The sequence below is a fragment of the Pan paniscus genome, chromosome 4 (genome assembly GCF_029289425.2).
Source record: "Pan paniscus chromosome 4, NHGRI_mPanPan1-v2.0_pri, whole genome shotgun sequence".
In the NCBI taxonomy this organism is placed as follows: Eukaryota; Metazoa; Chordata; class Mammalia; order Primates; family Hominidae; genus Pan; species Pan paniscus.
In genome coordinates this window covers 128,180,358-128,202,905 of record NC_073253.2, presented here as the reverse complement: position 1 = coordinate 128,202,905, position 22,548 = coordinate 128,180,358, and the positions used below count along the sequence as shown (strand labels likewise).

General features: G+C 40.0%; 2 protein-coding genes across 9 annotated transcripts in view; one reads left to right on the top strand and one right to left on the bottom strand.

The window, feature by feature from the left end:
• The window catches only part of AFF4 (ALF transcription elongation factor 4), an 82,386-nt gene extending 67,445 nt beyond the window's left edge, over positions 1–14,941 (top strand). For all 8 annotated transcript variants that reach the window (XM_003829291.7, XM_008954658.6, XM_063604619.1 and 5 more), the window contains 8 exons: positions 1,168–1,262; positions 2,183–2,246; positions 2,361–2,497; positions 2,751–2,822; positions 3,940–4,033; positions 5,217–5,260; positions 6,772–6,992; positions 9,145–14,941. In XM_003829291.7, coding sequence (XP_003829339.1) covers positions 1,168–1,262; positions 2,183–2,246; positions 2,361–2,497; positions 2,751–2,822; positions 3,940–4,033; positions 5,217–5,260; positions 6,772–6,992; positions 9,145–9,272 — 855 coding nt within the window. In that variant the 3' untranslated portion in view covers positions 9,273–14,941. The remainder of the gene's footprint in view (positions 1–1,167; positions 1,263–2,182; positions 2,247–2,360; positions 2,498–2,750; positions 2,823–3,939; positions 4,034–5,216; positions 5,261–6,771; positions 6,993–9,144) is intronic.
• Positions 13,681–22,514, bottom strand: LEAP2 (liver enriched antimicrobial peptide 2). Its single transcript, XM_003829292.5, has 3 exons — positions 16,605–22,514; positions 16,265–16,404; positions 13,681–15,944 (listed from the first exon to the last, which is right to left on the bottom strand). The coding sequence occupies exons 1-3, from the start codon at positions 16,659–16,661 to the stop codon at positions 15,908–15,910; spliced, it is 234 nt and encodes a 77-aa protein (XP_003829340.1). The 5' UTR covers positions 16,662–22,514; the 3' UTR covers positions 13,681–15,907.
• Positions 22,515–22,548: the final 34 nt, after the last annotated feature.

The window sequence follows — 22,548 nt, the reverse complement described above, 5'->3', positions numbered from 1 at the left end:
CCATGATTGCACCACTGCACTCCAACCTAGGCGACAGAGTGAGACCCTTTCTCAAACAAATAAATAAATAAAACAGAGGAAAAGCTATCCTAGTAATGTTACAGTACAACATAATATTCAGAAAGCCATTTCAAAGTATAATTATATATTTAAAATTTTTATATTTTTTATATAAATATAAAAAATTTTATATTGGGTAAATAGGTAAAGTAAAATTATATATTATTGAGTTTTCTAATGTTGAAACATCCATGCATTCCTGGAATAAATTCCACTTGTTTATGGTGTTTTATTATGGAAAAATGTATATTCGTTTTATTAAAGATAGGGCTGGATGGAAGGCAGTTGAGAGAGAGTCATAGCTCTTTCATAAAGGGCTATATTGATAGGAGGCAGAATAGACATATAGCCAGGTGCAGTAGTACATGCCCATGGTCCTGGCTACTCAGGAGGCTGAGGTGGGAGGATCACTTGAGCCTAGGAGTTTAAGATCAACCTGGGCAACATAGCAAGACTCCCATCTCTTAAAATAAAAAAAAGACATGTGGATGAGAGGCAGAGTAAAGTTTAAGAAAGTAACTAGGCTTTTGAAGTCTGGCAATTCTGAATTTGAAACTCAAATTCCAAGAATGCCATTTAAAACCTGTTTGAACTTAGGCAAGTTACTCAACCTCCTTGAGACTGCTTTTTCATTTTATCTTAATAGCAGTACTTATTTCATAGGTTTGTTAAAGGATTAACAATAATGCTAAGTACTTAGTTAACTTAGTGCCTGGTAAGTAGTAAGCACATAATAAATATTAGATGCTATTAATATTATTGCTGTTTTCATTGACCAGTAACTACCAATAAATGTTGCCGTAAGTAGTGCTGCCATTTTCATACTAGGCTTTTGTCTTCCTTATGTTTTAACAACTGCCTAGGCCAGTGCCTGGCATATAGTAGACCCTTATATAAATATTAGAATGAATATTTCAGTTATATAAAATGGACCCTTTTTTTTTTAAAGTTTACATTATGAAGTTTATAAAAGTTTTGTAACAAGGAAATTCATTATGAAAGGCAATGAAATTTTGTTTCCTTTTTACCAGTGGCTGAAGAAATGCTATTAGTTTCATTTTTAATCTCCTTACAGTTTTCATTGTAGTTATATATTTTTTTGGTCAGGAAAAGGCTCCAAGTAGCTCCTCTAACTGTCCTCCATCTGCACCAACTCTTGATTCTTCTAAGCCTCGGAGAACAAAGCTTGTCTTTGATGACAGGTGAGATAATATGATTTTTTGTATCTGTATTTAAGAAATGATTCCAGTCAGCATATAAGAAACTCATTTTCATTTCTATCATTGGCCGGGCGCGGTGGCTCACGCTTGTAATCCCAGCTCTTTTGGAGGCCCAGGCAGGCAGATCACGAGGTCAGGAGTTTGAGACCAGCCTGACCAACATAGAGAAACCCTGTCTGTACTAAAAATACAAAAATTAGCTGGGCGTGGTGGTACACACCTGTAATCGCAGCTATTCAGGAGGCTGAGGCAGGAGAACTGCTTGAACCCGGGAGGCAGAGGTTGCAGTGAGCCGAGATTGCGCCACTGTACTCCCGCCTGGGCAACAGAGCGAGACTCCGTCTCAAAAAAAAAAAAAAAATCTATCATTGATCAGAAGGATGTATACTTATGTATGATCTGCAGAATATTCAGGTTTCAATTTGAAAAGTACCCACTAGTCCAAGTACGGCTCCTTTAGCTTAACTCCATGACTCCCATGAGGGATGTGAATGATCTGCCTTCCAGTAGAAGAATCTTACTACTGCTGATATCACTGTTAAAATGGAGGGTTTCTTAAATGAGGAAGAGCAATATTGTTTTTTCCTCTATTTTAATAAAAGGTAATTTCTCCTACTCACATTTTATTTATGCTTAATCTTACAATCAACTTGAGTAACTTAGTATTTGATACTAGGGAGCTTGATTTCTGTTTTCCTAATTAGGTTTGCCATGAGTTGGTCAAAACAACTTATGCTTTTAACCTGATATAAACATTTGTCAGAAAATACTGAAACAAATTCTTAGTAACAGCTCATTTTCTTTGCTTGAGGACATAAAAACTGAGGGATACTAGATACTGAAATGAACTAGTATTATGAAAATATTTACTATTCTATTTATAATGAAAATTTATCTTGCAGAAATTATTCAGCAGACCATTATTTACAAGAAGCAAAAAAGCTAAAGCACAATGCAGATGCATTGGTATGTAGATATTCTCCTTACACTTACGTATTTAATCAAATTAACTTAAGTGATCTTCTGATGTTTGTAGCCATAGTAGATCATTACTCATTACTTGCATTCTCCTTTCTTCAGTCTGATAGGTTTGAGAAAGCTGTATACTATCTTGATGCTGTGGTATCTTTCATTGAATGTGGGAATGCATTAGAGAAGAATGCTCAGGAATCCAAATCCCCATTCCCTATGTATTCAGAGACGGTGGATCTCATCAAGTAAGTGGAAAAACTTGGCAGATCATTGGCAATAACATTATTTCTCTGGTCCATCAAGGAAGAGGCTGATATATAGTAAACTGAAGAGGGTGTATAATCCTTTAATGTCCTTGGATAAAGGAGAAGTAGATACTTCAATGAGTATTTTTGCTTTTATTTAGGTTTGAAATTCTAATGTTTTGAGGACAAGTGAAATCATAAGATCAAGGTGAAGTATTCTGTTTGTCATTTGTTTGTTATTGTAACTCAACAGATACACTATGAAGCTAAAGAATTACTTGGCACCAGATGCTACAGCTGCAGATAAACGACTCACAGTACTTTGGTGAGTTTTCTGTGTTCTAGCCTCTGCTAGATACAGGAAGTTCTATAATAAATAGTGCTGTGTGTGCTCTTCTGAATGTTTTCCTTGAATCAGACTTCTGTAATCCTGTCTTAAATCTGTTCCTGATGGGTCAAGCAGGAAGTAACTCAAAATTCCTACTGAAAGGTTTGAGTTGTTGTCAGTCTCTGATCCATTTCCCTCTTGATGAAAGCCTTGGCTTTGTGAGACTGATAGTAGAAACCTCCATGGTCTTGAATAATCACTTTTCCACACTCTTCATTTGGTACCCGCTCTCTCCATTCACATATACTTTTCCTTAGGGAGCAAGCATATAGTTTGTTCAGAATAAAGGATGTGACTTGTTTGCTTCATCCCAGTGAGATATTATCAGTTCGATTGTTACAGGTCTTTACTTTACCTGGCACTGTGTTTAACACTGGGAATGCAGCTAAGAAGAAGACTAACACAGCCCTGTTCATCATGGAATATAGTCTAGTGTGAGAAGACAGAAATCAAATCATCATACAAGTCCATATGAATTAAGTATTTTGAAAGAAAAGTATATGTAACTGTAACAGTAGAGGGTAGGGAGACCTACTCTATTTAGAGGGAACAACATGTACAAGGGCTGGATGGTGGAAAGGAATGGGAAACTTTCAAGGAACTAAAAGAAGACCAGCGAGAAGTGGGTGTGACTGGAGAGATAGGCAGGGATGATCCTGCACGGTCTTTATAAGCTATGTTGTGGTTTGTAATATTTGCAGTTCAGTTTCCTAGTTTTTGTTTTTTAATTTTAGATTGTTTACACTTTGGTTTGGAAATTCTACCCCTTCGTAATTTTTAAAACTTCATGACATGCTGGTGTCCTATGGATAAGGTTTGGATTTTGGAATGTCAGCAAATAATGAGAGCCTAGTCCTAGGCTTCTTAGCCATCTTCCCCTCCCTAGGATGTGTACCACAATAAGAACGCATCTGTTGGTTTTGCCTAACGGTTAATGTTGTGGCCTATGCCATGGTCACATGAGCCAGTCTCCTGCACAATGCAAAGGCTGTCTGTGCAAATCTGGCCAGAGTTTGCTGTCCTGGTAAATAAGCCGCCCTTTTCCATTGGCTAGCCTGCGATGCGAGTCTTTGCTGTACCTGAGGCTGTTCAAACTGAAGAAGGAAAATGCTCTGAAGTACTCAAAGACACTGACAGAGCACCTGAAGGTAAGTATGCAAAAGCACAAGGTCCGTTTCCTAGGAGACAGAATTTGTAGTCTCCCATCCCCATCTGAGAACTGCCCTCATGTTTATGCAAAACACACCAGGGGAGGAGCTACTGTTTGGGACTTTTCAAATAAGTTTGAGGTTTCTTCGAGTTTTTTAATCTACGTGTATCTGATTGTAGAACTCTTATAGCCATGTGCAGCGGCTGTATTTACTTTTTAAATGATCTTTTGTTTTCGGCCGGGTTCGGTGGCTCACGCCTGTAATCTCAGCACTTTGGGAGGCTGAGGCAGGCAGATCATGAGGTCAAGAGATTGAGACCATCTTGGCCAACATGGTGAAACCCCATCTCTACTAAATATACAAAAATTAGCCAGGCGTGGTGCCACACGCCTGTAGTCCCAGCTACTTGGGAGGCTGAGGCAGGAGAATCGCTTGAACCCTGGAGGCGGAGGCTGCAGTGAGCCGAGGTCATGCCACTGCACTCCAGCCTGGTGACAGAGAGAGAGACTCTGTCTCAAAAACAAACAAAAAGTCTTTTGTTTTCATACCATCCTTTTCTGACTACTATCTTAGTTTCCTAAAAGATTTTCCTATGTTTCTTCAGGCCAGTACCACATAAATCCTCCTAAAATCTGCCTCTGATTATGACTTGGAACCCTTCAGTAGTTGCCTGCTGGGTCAAGTTTAAACTCCTTACCCTGGCCCCAAGGGGTCTCTTGTTCCTTGTCTAAACCTCTGCTTTAGGCAAACTGCATGGGGCACATACATTGTCTTTTCTGCAGCCTTTGTGCATAGTATGATTCATCTCTCCCCTCTCCCCACCCACCTACCCACCCACCCACCCCTTTTTTAAGAGGGAGTTTTTTAAAAAAACGATCATGGCTCACTGCAGCTACTCCCAGGTAGCTGGGAGTAGCTGGGATGTATCCCCCTTCCCTTTATCCATGTGTTACTCATTCTTTCCTTGCCTCTTCTGTGAAGTCTTCCAGAACACCCAGCTCTCACCTAATAATTTATTTCTTTTGTACTTTTACACACACACACACACACGTATTTTGGTGTCTTAAATATTTACAGCTGCTCATGATCAGCTCTTGCCCAATGCTTTTAAATATATTTAGAACTTCTTAAAGTAGTGGTGGTTTTTGTTGTTGTTAAGTACATTTTACTTTTTCCACAGAATTCTTACAATAATTCTCAAGCACCATCGCCTGGCTTGGGAAGGTAGGTAAAATTTTTTTATGTAAAATATTATTGTGGCAATAAAAGTGAAATGAGTATGGTCCAATTTCCAAAAATGGAAAGATGACTACTTTTTAAATAAGTAAAACCATCTCTGATAAAATATTTTTAGAAGTTATAATTTTTTCTCTGTATTTTTTAGGAATTGAAAATATAAATGAACATAATCATAAAGATTAGATATGAGACGTTTCACCTGTTAAGAAATCTGAGTTTTTACTAGCACTCAACCCTTTTCACAGTTTGATTTCCATAGTTACTTGGACTTATCACAGCAGGCTTATCTTTAGTCAGATCTTGGCGCTGCCAGAATTTAGTAACAATGACATGATTGTGATTTCTCCTTCATCTCCACGTCACTTTCATCCCACCTATCTCCCAAAGGATAAAAAACACCATGGAACCTTTTAAATTGTATCTGTTCAGTTATTATGTTTATAAGAATTGACATTCTTTGTCCTGTGTGTATTTTCTTACATAAGTTTATAATGTTAAAAGTGCAGATAAAAATACAAACAAGCCGGGCATGGTAGCTCACGCCTGTAATCCCAGCACTTTGAGAGGCCAAGGTGGGCAGATCACAAGGTCAGGAGTTCAAGACCAGCCTGACCAACATGGTGAAACCCCATCTGTGCTAAAAATATAAAAATTAGCCGGGTGTGGTGTCGTGCGCGCCTGTAATCCTAGCTACTCTGGAGGCTGAGGCAGGAGAATCATTGGAACCAGGGAGGCGTGGAGGTTGCAGTAAGTCGAGGTCGCGCCACTGCACTCCAGCTTGGGTGACAGAGCATGTCTCCAAAATATGTATATATGTGTATACACAAGTTTATTTTTACCCCAACTTTTGATTTTTCCTTTCTTTTAGTGTGTGATCATAGTCTTGAACATTTCACAAATTTTAGTACTCCTGAAATGAACCTGCCAGATTTCAACATGTATGTTTTCTAAGAAATATTTAATTGGCAGGAAGCTTGGGGTGATTACAGTTGCTTGAGAGAGCTGTACCTCTTTGTCACCTCTGAGTAATTTGGTTAAACTAGGAAAGTGTCAGAAATTGTGGAATTCAATAAAAGATGTTCCCATCTTCTACCACAGTTTTTTAGGTTAAATGTGAATTCCACCAAACTTTCTACAAAACAGTATAAAAAATATGTAATTATATGCCCGAACAGATGGAAAGTGTTGAGCAGAGAGTGAGGGGATCTGGCTTTTAAGTCTTTGAACTGTAACAAGGTGCATGACTTCTTCAGTTATTGTCCATCTCTTGTTTTGTTGTTATTCATTAAAACAAAGGCTACAGATTCTAAGATAACAAGATTATGAATTACAAGATTATAGTACTTATTTAGAAGAAATTGTAGTTCTCTGAAAACCCATCTAGTTTAAGAGAATCTTTACATTTTAAATGCTTTCATGTAGAAAGAGCTAGTAGTACTTGATTTTATAATGCTTACCATGTCCATATGAACAAGCTTCCTATTTCTGTTGTGTAGCAAAGCTGTGGGGATGCCTTCCCCTGTTTCTCCAAAGCTGTCACCAGGCAATTCAGGAAATTATTCATCTGGGGCCAGTAGTGCTTCTGCAAGTGGTTCTTCAGTGACCATTCCACAGAAGATCCACCAGATGGCAGCCAGCTATGTTCAGGTCACATCCAACTTCCTCTATGCCACCGAAATTTGGGACCAAGCTGAACAGCTTTCCAAAGAGCAAAAAGGTAGGTAGGTTTCTGGATAAACTTCAAGGGATGGAATTGTTAGAAGGAACTTTTATAATTTAGTTAAGTAAGCGTTTAGTCTGTATTTAGTTTTATTATTTACTTTAGAGTTAATGATAATCTGTTTGTTAATAGTCTTCATTGCTTAGCAGTTAAACAATAAATGAAACTGAATTTGGTCAAAAGATACCTCTCATGATTCTGGTGACAAAACTAAACTGAAAATAGTTCTTGGACTAAGACAAATGTGCTTATATTCTGGCACATTAAATGCAGCTCATACCATAAAAGTAATAAAATATATGTCCTACCCTAGGATGGTTAACAGTAAATTTGGCAATAGGCATAAGATTACATCCAAACATCTGTACATCTGAGAAGGTTAATGTATAAGAAAGCAAGCTCATACTGGATTTTTAGGTATATTGGAAGAAACCTGTGAAATAAAGGAGACTAGGGAATGAATAGAATTTTTTTTTTTTTTTTTTTTTTTTGAGATGGAGTTTCGCTTTTGTTGCCCAGGCTGGAGCACAGTGGCACGATCTCGACTCACTGCAGCTTCCACCTTCCGGTTTCAAGCGATTCTCCTGCTCAGCCTCCTGAGTAGCTGGGATTACAGGTGCCCGCCACCATGCCCGGCTAATTTTTGTATTTTTAGTAGAGATGGGGTTTCACCATGTGGACCAGGCTGGTCTTGAACTGCTGACCTCGTGATGTGCCCATCTCAGCCTCCCAAAGTGCTGGGATTACAGGTGTGAGCCACCATGTCCGGCCAGAATTCTTAACATTCTTTAAAATTAGGTTGTTTGAGGCTTTGCCCTTTAAAAGTTTATTATTTCCCAAACCAAGGACATTGAGAATTATAAAGTCTTTGAAGACCTTAGTGGAAAGTACTGTATAACCACCATTTTATTTAGTAGATGTTATTAGCAAATATGTGCATGCAGCTTCTCTTTAGGCAGATCCTTTACAGAGAAACACTACATTAGCCAATCAAGTGTCATTTTGTCACAGAGTACATTTAAATACTTACAGCGTGAACAGGTAATCAGATGAAAATGAAAGATTCCTGTCCCTAAAGAGAGGCAATGGTGAAAGGTAAAAGTGGAATCCCAACTTTTTTTTTTTTTTTTTTGAGACAGGGTTTTACTCTGTCACCCAGGCTGTGGCACAGTCACAGTTCACTGCAGCATCTACCTCTTGGGCTCAAGTGATCCTCCTGCCTCAGCCTCCTGAGTATCTGGGACTACAGATGTGTGCCACCACACCTGGCTAATTTTTCTACTTTTTGTAGAGATAAGGTCTCATTATGTTGCCCAGGCTAGGAATCCCAACATTCAACATAAAGCTGTATTTATAAAAACATAATTTGTGGCCGGGTGTGGTGGCTCACACCTTGTAATCTCAGCACTTCGGGAAGCCAAGGCGAGTGGATCACCCAAGGTCAGGCGTTCGAGACCAGCCTGGCCAACATGGTGAAACCCCATCTCTACTAAAAAAAAAAAAAAAACTTTTTTGTATTATGTATTTGGCTGAGGCAGCAGAATCGCTTGAACCCAGGAGACCGGGGTTGCAGTGAACCGAGATCGCGCCACTGCACTCCAGCCTGGGCGACAGGGAGACTGTCTAAAAATAAATGAAAATAAATAAAAACATGGGATTTAGTTATCAGTTGGTTCATGGCATATGATTGTAAGCCAAAAGTTTGATATAATCTTAAGTGTCTAACCTCACAGAGGCTGTTACAGGAAACAGGCAAAGAACGTCCTCCTTTTTGTGTCACTTGCTTCTTATACAAAAGCAATGCACAAAATGTTTTGAGTAATCAATAGCACATTATGGCATTAAATCTTCATTTTAATAATATCTACTGCATAATAGCAATTTATCATTTCCATTCATGGAATCCTGCTTATATATAACACTTAATTTCTGACCATACATTCTGTTTAAAATGTTGCATGACTTAGGGAACAAATGTAACTTGAGAGACTGTGGAATGATTTGCTCTAAAACATGGACAGTAAGCATTTTAGTGTAGGAGGAGGTATTTTTTGAGTTTATGAATGCTGTTTTATAATCTCTACTCATAGTTTTAAAGCAGTGATTCAAAAGAGTATATATCATTTAATGAATGTTTTTGGTTTTCTAGAATTCTTTGCTGAACTGGATAAAGTAATGGGCCCTCTCATCTTTAATGCAAGCATCATGACAGATCTAGTTCGTTATACCCGGCAGGGACTGCACTGGCTTCGCCAGGATGCCAAGTTGATATCTTGAACTGAACACATTCTCGTTGCCTCTGATTTTCTCCACAACACTGTGTCACATCACGAAGGAAAACTGCCATAACATACCACCTAGTCGACACTAAGAATGAGGAATAGTTTTCTCCTCGTTGGTTCATGTGTTGTTGTTTTTGATAATCCAAAGCGATCATGTCAGTTGGCCCTTTAATATTTCCAATGTGAAAGATTATTTAAATGCTTTTAAATCTGCAGCACATTGATAAGATGGTTTCCGTGAGCTATGATAAGATTGAAATTCCAGTTGCAATTCATAACTAATGAATTGAAATTTTATTTATTTTAATTTTTTTAAGTTCCCAGATTGGGGCTAGTTTAAGACTTAGTTATTTCTGCCTATAAATTTACTCTGTTGAATATTTAGCATAAATTTAATGTAGACATTTTTATTTATATACCTTGGGAGCTTTATTACCTAATATCTTTTTGTGGTAGCTGTTCTAAGAGTAAGAATTGGTTCATCTAAAATAAGGACATATTCTTTCTACACCTGCTACCTGACCTGATATTTGAAATCTTAACTCCAATTTTATTATTGTGGAATTTACAGTTAGTATTAAGGATATTCTTCTACACATGAAAAAATCACTTAAATATGAGAAAATGGCATTCTACATGTATGTACTATGAAATGTGTCTGATTTGGTATGCATTATTTCAAAAACTGTGAATGTGTGTTAATAACACTACAGCAATCACACGGTGACTATAGCTTGCATTTAATGCATTACAAAAGAGGGAGGACAAACTTTCTAGAAGAAGCATTTCGTGTTGAAGGGTTTCATAAAAGGACAATCCTGAACGTTACGGATTTTATTAAAACCATATGTTATTTTTTGTTGCTAATCATTTGACACTTAGTCGAAACAGAATAAGTTACTGTGGAAAAAAGGATGATCCAACTCCTGAGGATTGCCGCCTATGTGTCTTTAATTGATTATCTTTGACGGTTAGAGTTATTTTTCAGATTTTTCCCCCTCATACTGGATTGTGATGCTCTGATATGAGCATGCAGTGACTGATACAGAAATAGGCTGGAGCTTCGGTGTGTGCTTTTGCTATACAGCTTACAGTTCTAATGCCTGATGTAGAGATGATGAATTTCTCCTTTTTAAACCTATCTTCTGTTTACTCCTTTTGTATTATGAAGGCCCTCTTCAATGATGTATGTTTCTGATGGAATCAGAAAATTTCACACTAGAAAAGTGTACCTAACTTGATTCAGTGTGAGCTCTTGGGACAGGGAGGGGAGCCAGGGGTAGAGCTTAAAGAAGCTGGCTCTGTAAGAGTTGTATATCAAAGTACCTTTTGCTACAAGGTGCATATAGAAGTCTAAGATAAGAAATGTACCCTCTATACTTTATTTTTCATGCCCCTATCATGTTTGGTGTGCCTTAAATCTTACCTTTAAATGAAGACTCTATGGATTGTTTACAAATGAAGTTTTACACTAGGACCAGATCGTCCATACATGATTGGTCTTCTACAATAATAATGTTCAATTCTTTCGTTTTAAATCTTTCTTTAGGGTCATATAAAGATTAGTTCTTTCAGAAAAGCTATTGCTTTGGTACATGACTTAGTCTAACCAGCTGGGTAATGCTGCTTTGAAAAATAGTTTGTCCCTCTCCCCATTCCAAAAATGAATCCATTCAGTCAGAAAAAAAGATTATCCTACTATTTGTAGATGATTGCTAAGGCTTGAAATAGGAAAGGGGAAAGAAGGGATAGAAAAGTTTCAAGTCCAGTAGTGCAGTGAATCCTTTGTGTTTGAGACTTTTTTACACTTATTTCTGAAGTTAGTGAACTTTCATTGTCCTTGTGGCCTCATATTTATAGAGCTTCTTAACTGTTTTGTACCTCAGATTGTTTTTAGATATCATTGAAGATTGAGATGTACAAATTATGTTGAATTTAACCTGTTTCTCTTGGAGAAATTGCCTCTGATATCTTTCTAACTTAATCTTAGTGTGTTCTAGGAACAGTTTTCCATAAGAGGACAACTTCTCAATGATCATGATAGTTATTTAGTAAGAAATAATGGTTGTTAATCAAGTACATGTTATGTCTTGTCCTTCTCTGATTTTTCTGACTTGGATTCCTTAATTTGCAGTGATGTCTTAGAAATGGAAAAAGTATCCTCTGGGCTTTCAGACTTTCAGCAACAACAGCCAATGGGATACCTCTAAGTTCTTGTGTTCTAGTCTCTTGTATGTCCTGAAAGGCAGCAGGAGCATTTTTGGGGTCACACTGATATTTTGTTAAAGCAGAGTTTCCTGCATGGTTTATGGTGCTGCTCTAATATTTTCTCTTTAAAACTGTGTCAATTTTTGGAGAATGAATTTTTCAACCTTTTCATTGTGGAGGATTTTTCCCACAAGGTAGTAATGGGCAATGGATCAAAATCCTATCATAAATGATTGAATTTTCAATGTCATAGTGTGTGGAAATACTACTCCCTTTCCTCCATGTCTATCTTCTTAGATGTTCTGTCTTTGTCATCATCTGCTCCAGCACATACTTTGGACTCCTTTACAGGTGACCTTCCCCCCTCCCTCCTCAATAGGTGTCCTCAGTGTTTTCTAAGCATTTAAAACTGAATTTGACAAGTGGCTAAAAACTTAGTCTGAGACTTGTACTTAGTATATGGTTAATTATAGAAACAACAACTATTTTAAACAGTTACTCTGTTGACTGCTCTTTATGACTACACTTGTATGCCAGGAGGCAGCAGCCTATACACCATTAGACTCTTTACAAGCAACCAACGAACCAACTGCAGTGGTTGCAGTTGTCACAGTAGTCTTGCCTGGGCCAGACTGGGCTGGGCTGTGGGAAGCATTCCCCTTCAGGGGAGTTTCCACAGCTCAGCCCAGGCTCCAGTCTGGCTAGGGAGCATCCAGCCCATTCCTTGCCTCAGTGCCACCTTTTTCTGGGCAAGTAGCCAAGAAGTGACTTTATATGCAGTGAGTACTTCAGATAAACTTACAGCTATAGCTGCCGAAGAGTGGAGAAGGTTGACCACCATTTATTTAATTCTCTAGTGTAAAAACAATTGAGAGCAGTGTGCGTGAGCCCACAGACACCTGTGTTTCTGGGAGCTCTGGCAGTGGCGGATTCATAGGCACTTGGGCTGCACTTTGAATGACACACTTGGCTTTATTAGATTCACTAGTTTTTAAAAAATTGTTGTTCGTTTCTTTTCATTAAAGGTTTAATCAGACAGATCAGACAGCATAATTTTGTATTTAATGACAGAAACATTGGTACATTTCTTCATGAATGAGCTTGCATTCTGAAGCAAGAGCCTACAAAAGGCACTTGTTATAAATGAAAGTTCTGGCTCTAGAGGCCAGTACTCTGGAGTTTCAGAGCAGCCAGTGATTGTTCCAGTCAGTGATGCCTAGTTATATAGAGGAGGAGTACACTGTGCACTCTTCTAGGTGTAAGGGTATGCAACTTTGGATCTTAAAATTCTGTACACATACACACTTTATATATATGTATGTATGTATGAAAACATGAAATTAGTTTGTCAAATATGTGTGTGTTTAGTATTTTAGCTTAGTGCAACTATTTCCACATTATTTATTAAATTGATCTAAGACACTTTCTTGTTGACACCTTGAATATTAATGTTCAAGGGTGCAATGTGTATTCCTTTAGATTGTTAAAGCTTAATTACTATGATTTGTAGTAAATTAACTTTTAAAATGTATTTGAGCCCTTCTGTAGTGTCGTAGGGCTCTTACAGGGTGGGAAAGATTTTAATTTTCCAGTTGCTAATTGAACAGTATGGCCTCATTATATATTTTGATTTATAGGAGTTTGTGTCTGGGTCCCAGGAACATCTACTGGGGATGACTGTTAGGCAGCTTGTGATGATGTTTTTTAAAAAACCTAAGTAACTTGGGGAGCCAGAGCATTTCAAACCCATATAGACACCTATCATACCTGTATATCCCCTAATACATGGAACATAAATTTCATTTCAGCTTTATGCATTAATGTATTGAAGAGGCAGGCTTTTTTTTCCAGTAATAATACTGTACATCTAAGGTTGCTATTCAGTAAAACTAATAGAAGAGATAATTATTGAATACCTTGGAATATGTAGTGAGAAGAGGCCAAATTTTTCATGTTTGTGAGCATGTCTTTCAGATACTCGCTAATGGAGAAATTCACTTTAGACCTCTAGACCCCAAAACCAAGTTAGCAAGTGACAAAAAGTAAATTATTAATAGTCTGTAAAGTGGATGCTGGTCTTACAAAGCTCCTATTCACATGAACCCTATGGTTAATTAGAAAGAACTTGCTGTCTCCAGAAAAGGGAATGGAAAGAATAACTATGTATCTTCTTTTCATGTAATTTGGTCACAGAATAAGGTATTCAAGTTAAGTCTAATCCAAGTCTTAGAGATCTTTAAGTATCCTAAAATAGCAGCCTAAGTAGTCATCATGTAAAGAAGTTGACTTTCAGGAATGTCAGCATTGACCTCTCCTTGCCACTGTTACTCAGCTAAACATAACTTGCCATTCTTAAAAATAAAAAAGCTCCCACCCAGAAACTCTAGTGATACTCAGTTTTGACCTCTTACTGCTTCCATGTGGGACTTCTTTTCAGCTTTTAACCATTGGAATTTTCTACCTGCTATGTTCCTCTCTGGAAAATATCAATTTGGAAATGCTGCCTTTCAAATCAATGCCATGATCATCCATATTGTTGAGTTTGTTGTTGGTGTTCCAGAAGTGTCCCCATTTTACAACTTTATGCACACACCTGGCAAATCATTAACATGAGCATTCAACAGTACTGGGATGGGTGGGGTGGGGGTAGGGGGCTCACCAACAGAACTGGCCAGTTGACATTGCCTGAAAAGGCACCACCTTTAAGGGCCAGTTGTGGGGTTGGTAAGCACAGTTATGAAAATTTCTATCTAGCCTCCATTTTGAATGGTTTTAAGAAATTTTGTATATGGAGGATGGAAATGCTTATATATTTATTGAAAATCCTTTTATTTGAAATTAAAATTATTTGGTAAATAATTGTTTGATATTTGGGGAGGGTTTTGGAGGGGAGATAATGTCACTGATAAATTAAAAGCCTGTTGATTTTGCAGAAAGGTACTGTTAGTGACTGATAAGGATGCCTTTGTTTTGTACATGAACCAAATCTTTGTTTTACATTTCTTTTATCCAAAATATTTAGGCATCTGACATTTTCAACCAGAATTTCAATTATATACTGTGATTTTTATTTGTTGCAATACATTACAATTTCAGAGGTACTTTGGGGCTCAAAAGCTAGGATTTCTAAGTCAGTATGTGCATTTCACACGATAAAGCTGTTAATGGTGAGCAAAGTATTATATACTAACTAGATTTTTCCACATCTGTATAGTATATTATATGTATTTTGTGGTATTGAGAGTATAGAAAGTTTAGAGTGTCAAACATGCGTTTAATGTGTATTTTTAAACAAATTTATGGTAATTAAAATATTTGGAGACAAGGGTATCACATTTCAATTTGTAAAGATCTTTTTAACTCTACTGTGTCATTAAGATGCTTTGTACAATGCCAAACCATAGTTGGAGAAACTAAGTTTAATAAATATCAAATAGATTTTCTGTATTAAAGTTACTGAACACTGTACTCTTTATATTTCTTCAACTCTGAGCCCTTTTCATGCAATTCCTGTTTTGTGTCTTAAGGTCCATTACTACTCTTTAAAAGTCTGTTCCCACCAGCTGAGGTCTCATTTTCTGATTACAGAAATTCTGAACTTGCTGGCCATGGGTCCTTGTGCATATGTCAAAATTCACCTTGTCCCAACAGAAATCTTAAATCTCTTTTGGTGCTTTTGGTGGCTTGGGCTTTCATTGCTTTATTAAACTAGATTTTTCTCTCTGTTCTGCCTTATCTTCAGACAGCCATAGACAAACCTGGGTGCTTCATTAGATGGCAAGTGCTTGACCATCTGTTTTTTTTTTTTTTTTTTTTTTTTTTTTTTTTTTTTTTTTTTGAGACAGAGTCTCTCTATGTCACCCAGGCTGGGGTGCAGTGGCATGATCTTGGCTCACTGCAACCTCCACCTCCCAGGTTCAAGTGATTCTCCTGCCTCAGCCTCCCAAGCTTGACCACCTTTGACACCTCCCTGAAGAGTATGGAGTGAAGGGATCCAGGGCCACAGCTTAGGAACTTGCTGAAGTTGATTACGTAGCTATTGATTATGTAGCTCTCACTACACTTTCCAGATTGAGAAGTTAACACATTATTGGGCAATGCTGTTTTTTTCTTTAGTATACAAAGTGAATCCTTCTTTCCCTCCAAAGCTTGAATTCCAGACTGCTAAAATTTCAATTTGAGACATTTAATAGTATCCATAGAAAAATAAACTCTAAATTGACAAGTTTAGTTATGCTTATCCATATATCAACATACTAAGAAGAAATGGAGACCAATTTAAAGCATACATCTGCCTTTAAATATTAAAAATACAAGATTGCTTCACTTGGGTGTCTCCAGCCAAAATGCAGTTAATCAATATTCCATAGAACGGAGCATTGTCGGAGGTGACTGCTGTCCTTTCTTTCCCTGGTATGTACATCATTCCTGGGCCACACTTAAGGAACAGCGTCTTTTTCTAGGGGAAAAGAAAGGGTAGTTTTTTAAGACTGGGTCTAGGAATGACCAGGGCCACCTATGCTGCATTTCCTTCCTCTTTGCTTGATCTGTCCAGTCTCAGGAAAGACTGAAGAATGGAAAGGCACCACTCTTTCATGGTACCCACATAGAGCTGTTCTTGGCTCCTAACTCCTAAGGGATTTTCCATGGAGCTCCTAGTCTCAGTCTAGAACTCCTCCATCCCAGCTTTATTCTTAGGTTCATGTGTCCCCTTGTCACTCCTCTGCCCAGCTTCCCAGGGCTCTCTGGCCCAACCCTGCTCCCAGGTTCAGGGAGTACCTGCATAGCCTTGTGATACACTCAGAATCATCCCGGCAGGAGGCTCCAATAGGCCTGAGGGAAACCCCTCTCCAAAATGGGGTCATTCTCCGTGGCCTTCTCTTTGCTGAACTCACTTCTGGTATTGGGGAGCCATCTATCTGTAAGGGCAAAGACATTCAGATATGAAAGTGTTGACACCCTGCTGCACACCTTGGAAGAGTGATCATTCCATTCCGCAGATGCTGTAGACTCAGAACAGAGGAACCATTCCTCAGGACTGAATCTAGCTTTCAAGTTCCACCACCACTATCATCTCCACACTCCACACACACACACATAAGTATCCTTCCCTCCTTACCTGGCCCAACAGCAACAGGAAGATCATGAGGACTGCACAAAGTTTGAGGTGCCACATCTTGACAGAGGGAGGATGTTGGAGCCTGAAAGCCAGGGACAGTTCCTACTTCCTTTTATAGACTGACATCAACTCTTGCATTGTTACTGGGTGAGATGGGGGCAAAGTTTATATTTGTAATCAGAATCAATTTAATAAGTTAATGTCTACCGGAGGAATGTGCTCAAGGGCCACCTTTCAGGCACGTTGTATTTACTGATCCCTCATCTGGACTTTGAGTGATTGTGTTGCTGGCATGGACCCTTTCGCCCATTTTACCAAAAGTCAGCACTGCCCTTCCTTCCCTTTGAAAGCCACGTGAAACCATTGAGGGAGGTCAGGCAACTAGCCACATTTCTATTCCAAAATAGCTCAGTGAGATCACTCCCATAGAATTCCAATAATGAAGTCTTCAGAAATAATGTTGGCCCCTTTCAGCCTTGTCTAGGAAAGAAGCACTGATCTATTGTGTACAGGCAATTGGATAAGGCCCTTATCTCCTTTCTGTGGGAGGATGCTTCAGCAAGGCCTACAGTTCCCCAGATCGTCCACTTGCTTAGATGGACTGTCACCCTAATCTGCACCTCTTTATCTCACTAGTAAAATGAAGACCCAGCTGTGGAAAGTTCAAAGTCTGGCCTCCCGCCCTCTCAGGGGAATGGCTGGATGTGAGACTTATTTGGCCCACAGGTGAATTGAATAAGTATAGGTTTCTTTTTGTCTTTAAGCACATGTAGATGAGGAGGTAACAAGATCTCCTAAATCAGAGGGAGAGCTTGTGTAGTGACTGTATTAAAAGCCTTGAATTATGGGCTTTCTTCCCAGTAGTTGAGTGGGGCCTTTCCTTCCGGCAGCTTCAGGGCAACAGGCATAGGGATGAGATACCTCCAAAGCCCAAAGCATCCATCAGTTTAAGTAGGAACTGCTGCAGATTTCTAGGCCAAGGGAGGACATGTATCTAAACGATGGGTAGTTATGGGTACTCGTGAAATGACATGGGCATTTTAAGTTTGAGGGGAAAGCTGTGAATTCCGAGTAAGGAGATTCATTGGACTTTAGATCTTCCTATGACCTGGGAGGATAATAAGCTTAAGACAATTCTTTCTGCCGGGCATCATACTGAAAACTTGGCTAATACCTCTTCCCAAGGGCCGTCTCATCTTCACAGGTTGGGTATTTGGATAAGAACCTGCTTGTTCCTTTACTCCAGGAAAACGTGGAGGAGATGCACAACAGCTGAAGGTAGAAAAGGATGGCCACTGACCCTGCTGCCAGTCAGACAGAGGGAGCTTCTTGCCAAGGGAGAAGCAGATGGTTTGATGGACCTCAGAGCTGGAATTGGGCAGGATGTGACCACAGATCTGACTGTCCTGATTCTAGTCCTCTCAGAATCATGGAGCCAGGCCTTGAGGGGGATGCCACTGCATGCACTTTAGGAACATTGAGAAGAGACCTATATACCAACGAACCAGTTGAGACTAGTTCTCTGCTCCCTCCCTTCACCCCTAAGCTTGGATACTGGATGATCCCAGACAGGCGCCTAAACTGGGAACTTTTGCTGGGAGGGGAAGTGGCTATGTGGGTGACCTAGTGAGCACTGGGTAAGAACACAAATGATTAGATAAGCAAAGGACTGAACAACGTGATGTCCTAGAGCCAGTTGGGTCTGTGGCCTCAGTGTCAGCCTCCCCTTTACCAGTCTAGAGTGATGTGCCAAATGGGATTTGGAAACTGTTCATCCAAAAGATGAGTAATTCTCCTAATCCTCCATTTCTGCCTTCCTGCACTTCTAGCAGGATCAAACTAGCATGGTGTTAATTTGTAAAGCTGATAACACAGTCAAGGAAAGAAAGAGCTTGAAGCCCTTGCCCCTCTGTGTGTAGGGGGAAAGGACCATTCATCCTCATGAGTGTGACAACATTGCAGAGGCCTTTGGTTCAAGCCTCTATGTTGTATGCCACCCTCTCCCCAAAAGAAAAAACCATTAGTCACTGTCTGTGGAAGGAACCACTGTTGGGGAAGGGGAAAGTATTTTAACATATGTCTACGTGAATGCTAGTTGTTTTAGTTAAGTATGGAGCAAAAATCAAACTCAAAGCAACATCCAGGCAGCACTTAGCTGAATTGGCAGTATTTGTCCACAGCCATCCCATACTTGAGAGACTGTGAAGGCCTCTTCTTGAAATCAAAAAAAAAAAAAAATTTCATGGATTCTACAATCAAGTATTTTGCTCAGTGAATATACACGTAACTACATGCTCCTTCATCCAATAGAAAGGCCTAAGTAGCCTTTAACAGTTGCAGCCGTAAGAAGGTAGAATGCTTGGCTGGTAAGCAGTAGCCTGGGGTCTACAGAGTGCAACTGCCCATAGGCCAGCCCTTCCCCTTTTTGGGCTTTAGTCTCCTATTCTGTCAGTTTGGGGGTTCAAATGACTAATTTACAAGAAGAAAATGAGACTGAAGCAGATTTGATAGCTGAGAGCTTGGTAACTCTGGATACAACTCTCAAGAGATTTTATGCTTCTGAGGCAAATGCTTAGGATGAAATGGGAGAAAGAGGGTATAGCTACATGAGCAGCTGTTTGAAACACATTCCAGGTCGATCACTAGGAGTTGGCAGTAATTGGAAACTTTTTGCTGTCCCTAAGCAGGAGGTGCATAATAAAAGATGAAAGACTCTGAAATGGAAAAACTTTACCAGGTAAAATTTCAACAAAAGGTCAAAGTGTATTTGCTTTTTTGCTAGCTGGAACTGGCATAGACTTTTGGGCCTACCTTAGGCCTGCATTTTGAGGACTGCCTGCAAACTAAAAGAGCAAGGGCATTCCTTTCATCAGACTCTGCAGCCCATAGATAAAAACGCTTGTGGGGGCAGGAGCATTTGGAAAAAGAAAGGTTAAATGGAGCAAGTGGTTGTGCCAGAGTAGCAGGTAAGGGATCCATACCCAGGACTGGAAGCTCCAGATGGGTTACCAGCACTGAAGCCCACAGCAGCTGTCTTTCCTTCAAAGGTTTTACTCAGGTCCTCCGCTGAGGATTTCTGCAAATGTCCCCTAAAATGATCCCAGGTCATGTATAGGAGCACTGAACTACTAAAACTCACCACATTCCACACACCCACCACCTCAGCACTCCTGCCACACAGGTGAGATCCATTTCCCCAAGCTTAGAGAGGGAAGCCCTTTGATGAGACACAGGCTTAAAGCAGACTAATTTCATCCAAAGCAGAAGCTCCACACATCACAGGGCTTATGGCAGAGTCATCTCAGTAGAGCACTCCTGGAATAAAAAGAATAGGCTTGGTGCCTGGTTTGGGCTGAGAAAAGGGATTTGGATCTTTTGAGCTGGTCACTCCAAAGGAGTCAAAGAACCAGGGAGAAAGTCTAAGTGTAGAACAAGGTGAGCAAGATGGGAGAGGGTGGCCGTCTACTTCGGCGGGTTGGGGCAAACACCAGAGGGAGAAAGACATTAACGGCCTCTCAAAGCAGTGGTCCTCCTCTGGGCTGTGAACTCTTTGAAGCTATGCAAGGTAAGGATGGGTCCACAGTTTTCATCATTCTCAAGTCTATGACCCAAATATGTTGCAAGACCTGGGAATAAATCTGGACAAAGAGGCAAATGGGAAAATTAGACTGTCTTTTGGGGGTGAGGTAGAAGAGTTCCTCAGTTAGTTGCCCTGTGTTAAGCCTGTACCATCTTGCCAGACACTTGTCACTCATTTCACCATCACCACAACCCAAGAACTTTATAATATTTCTATTTTATGGGTGAGAAGCTTAAGGCTCATGAAAGTAGGTTTCTTGCCTATATCACATAATGAGGAAGTGACGGGCTAAGAGGACGAGCCCAAGACTGTAAGACTCAGCCTTCTCCCCGTATCCTGCCTCACAATGTAGTTTATCTTTTAGGTTTTGTTTTGAAGTCTTGCTCTGTCACCCAGGCTGGAGTGCAGTGGCACAATCTTGGCTCACTGCAACCTCCACCTCCCAGGTTCAAGCGATTCTGCCTCAGCCTCCTGAGTAGCTGGGATTATAGGCATGTGCCACCACACTCAGCTAATTTTTATATTTTTAGTAGAGACAGGGTTTCACCACGTTGGCCAGGCTGGTCTCAAACTCCTGACCTCAAGTGATCCATCCACTTCAGCCTCCCAAAGTGCTGGGATTACAGGTGTGAGCCACTGCATCCAGCCATGTTTTGAAGTATCTTAACTTTTGATTCTTAAAAGGCAATAGCAGTAATTAGGATAATAAAGATACAGTCTGGCAAGGCACGGTGGCTCACACCTGTAATCCCAGCACTTTGGGAGGTCGAGGCAGGTGGATCACGAGGTCAAGAGATCAAGACCATCCTGGCCAACATGGTGAAACTCCGTCTCTACTAAAAAAAAAATAAAAATACAAAAATTAGCTGGCTGTGTTGGTATGCGCCTGTAGTCCCAGCTATTTGGGAGGCTGAGGCAGGAGAATCACTTGAGCCCGGGAGGCGGAGGTTGCAGTAAGCTGAGATTGCACCACTAAACTCCAGCCTGGTGACAGAGCAAGACTCCCATCTCAAAAAAAAAAAAAAACAGTCTGACCCAGAATCAAAGTTGCTGCTAGCAGGAAGAGTCCTTAGAAGAGTTTCTAAAAACGGATCTCAGATCCCATATCATATACTGTACTGACTGAGCTATGACAACTCATCATATTCCACATACCTGCTACCACAGGTGAGATCCATGTCCCGAAGCTTAGAGAGAAGCCTCTCTAAGGAACTAGAGGCATAAAACTGCCAACCACACCTACCCCCACCATCTCTCGGTGGGCGAAGGGAAAATGGTATCTTTAATACCAAAAAGATAATTTAAAGGCTTTAGATCAGGGGTAAACTTTATTCATAAAGGGCCAGAGTAAATCTTTGAGGCTTTATGAACCACATATGGTTGAAAACATTGTTGGCCTCCTGGCACAGAAACAGAAAACTGCTGTGGAGGCTAAGAGATCACCTCATCCGTTTTATAGCTGATATCCCCTCAGGCTAAGGCCTGCCTTAGGAGGAAAGAGAGTAGAGCAAGCTTGTCCAACCGCAGTCCTGGGCAGCAAGCGGCCCAGGATGGCTTTGAATCCGACCCAACAAAAATTTGTAAACTTTCTTAAAACGCTGAGGGTTTTTTTTGCCATTTTTTAAAGCTTATCAGCTATTGTAATGTTAGTGTATTTTATGTGTGGCCCAGGGAAACCAAAAGATTGGACACCCCTGCAATAGAGCATAGTTTTAAGAGCATCACTTTAGTGCAAGACTCCACCATTCACTGCTGTATAATTTCTGGCAAATTACTTAATCTCTCTGTGCCCATTTCCTCATCTGCCAAATGAGGATACGTTAAAGGTGCTTGTGAGGTTTAACAGTTCATTTGTGTAGCTAAGAAGAGTATTTGAGGCCCAGAGCACCATGGCTTACACCTGTAATCCCAGCACTTTGGGAGGCTGAGGCGCGCAGATCATCTGAGGTCAGGAGTTCCAGACCAGCCTGGCCAACATGGTGAAACCTGTCTCTACTAAAAATACAAAAAATTAGCCAGGTGTGGTGTCCTGCACCTGTAATCCCAGCTACTCGGAGGCTGAGACAGGAGAATCGTTTGAACCCAGGAGGCAGAGATGGCAGTGAGCCGAGATCACACCACTGCACTCCAGCCTGGGTGAGAGAGCAAGACTCCATCTCAAAAAATAAAAAATAAAAGCGTCCCTGACACATACTAATTACAATATAGTTAGTAGACTTTATTGTTGCTATGGGAGCAGAGGGCCAAGAACCAGCACTCGCCATAGCCCATGTCACCCACAAATGGTTAGCTGCAGGAGTACCTGCAGCTACTTTCTTGTAGATAATGGAACAAAGGGGGAGCCCTGCTCTTTCACCAAAACCC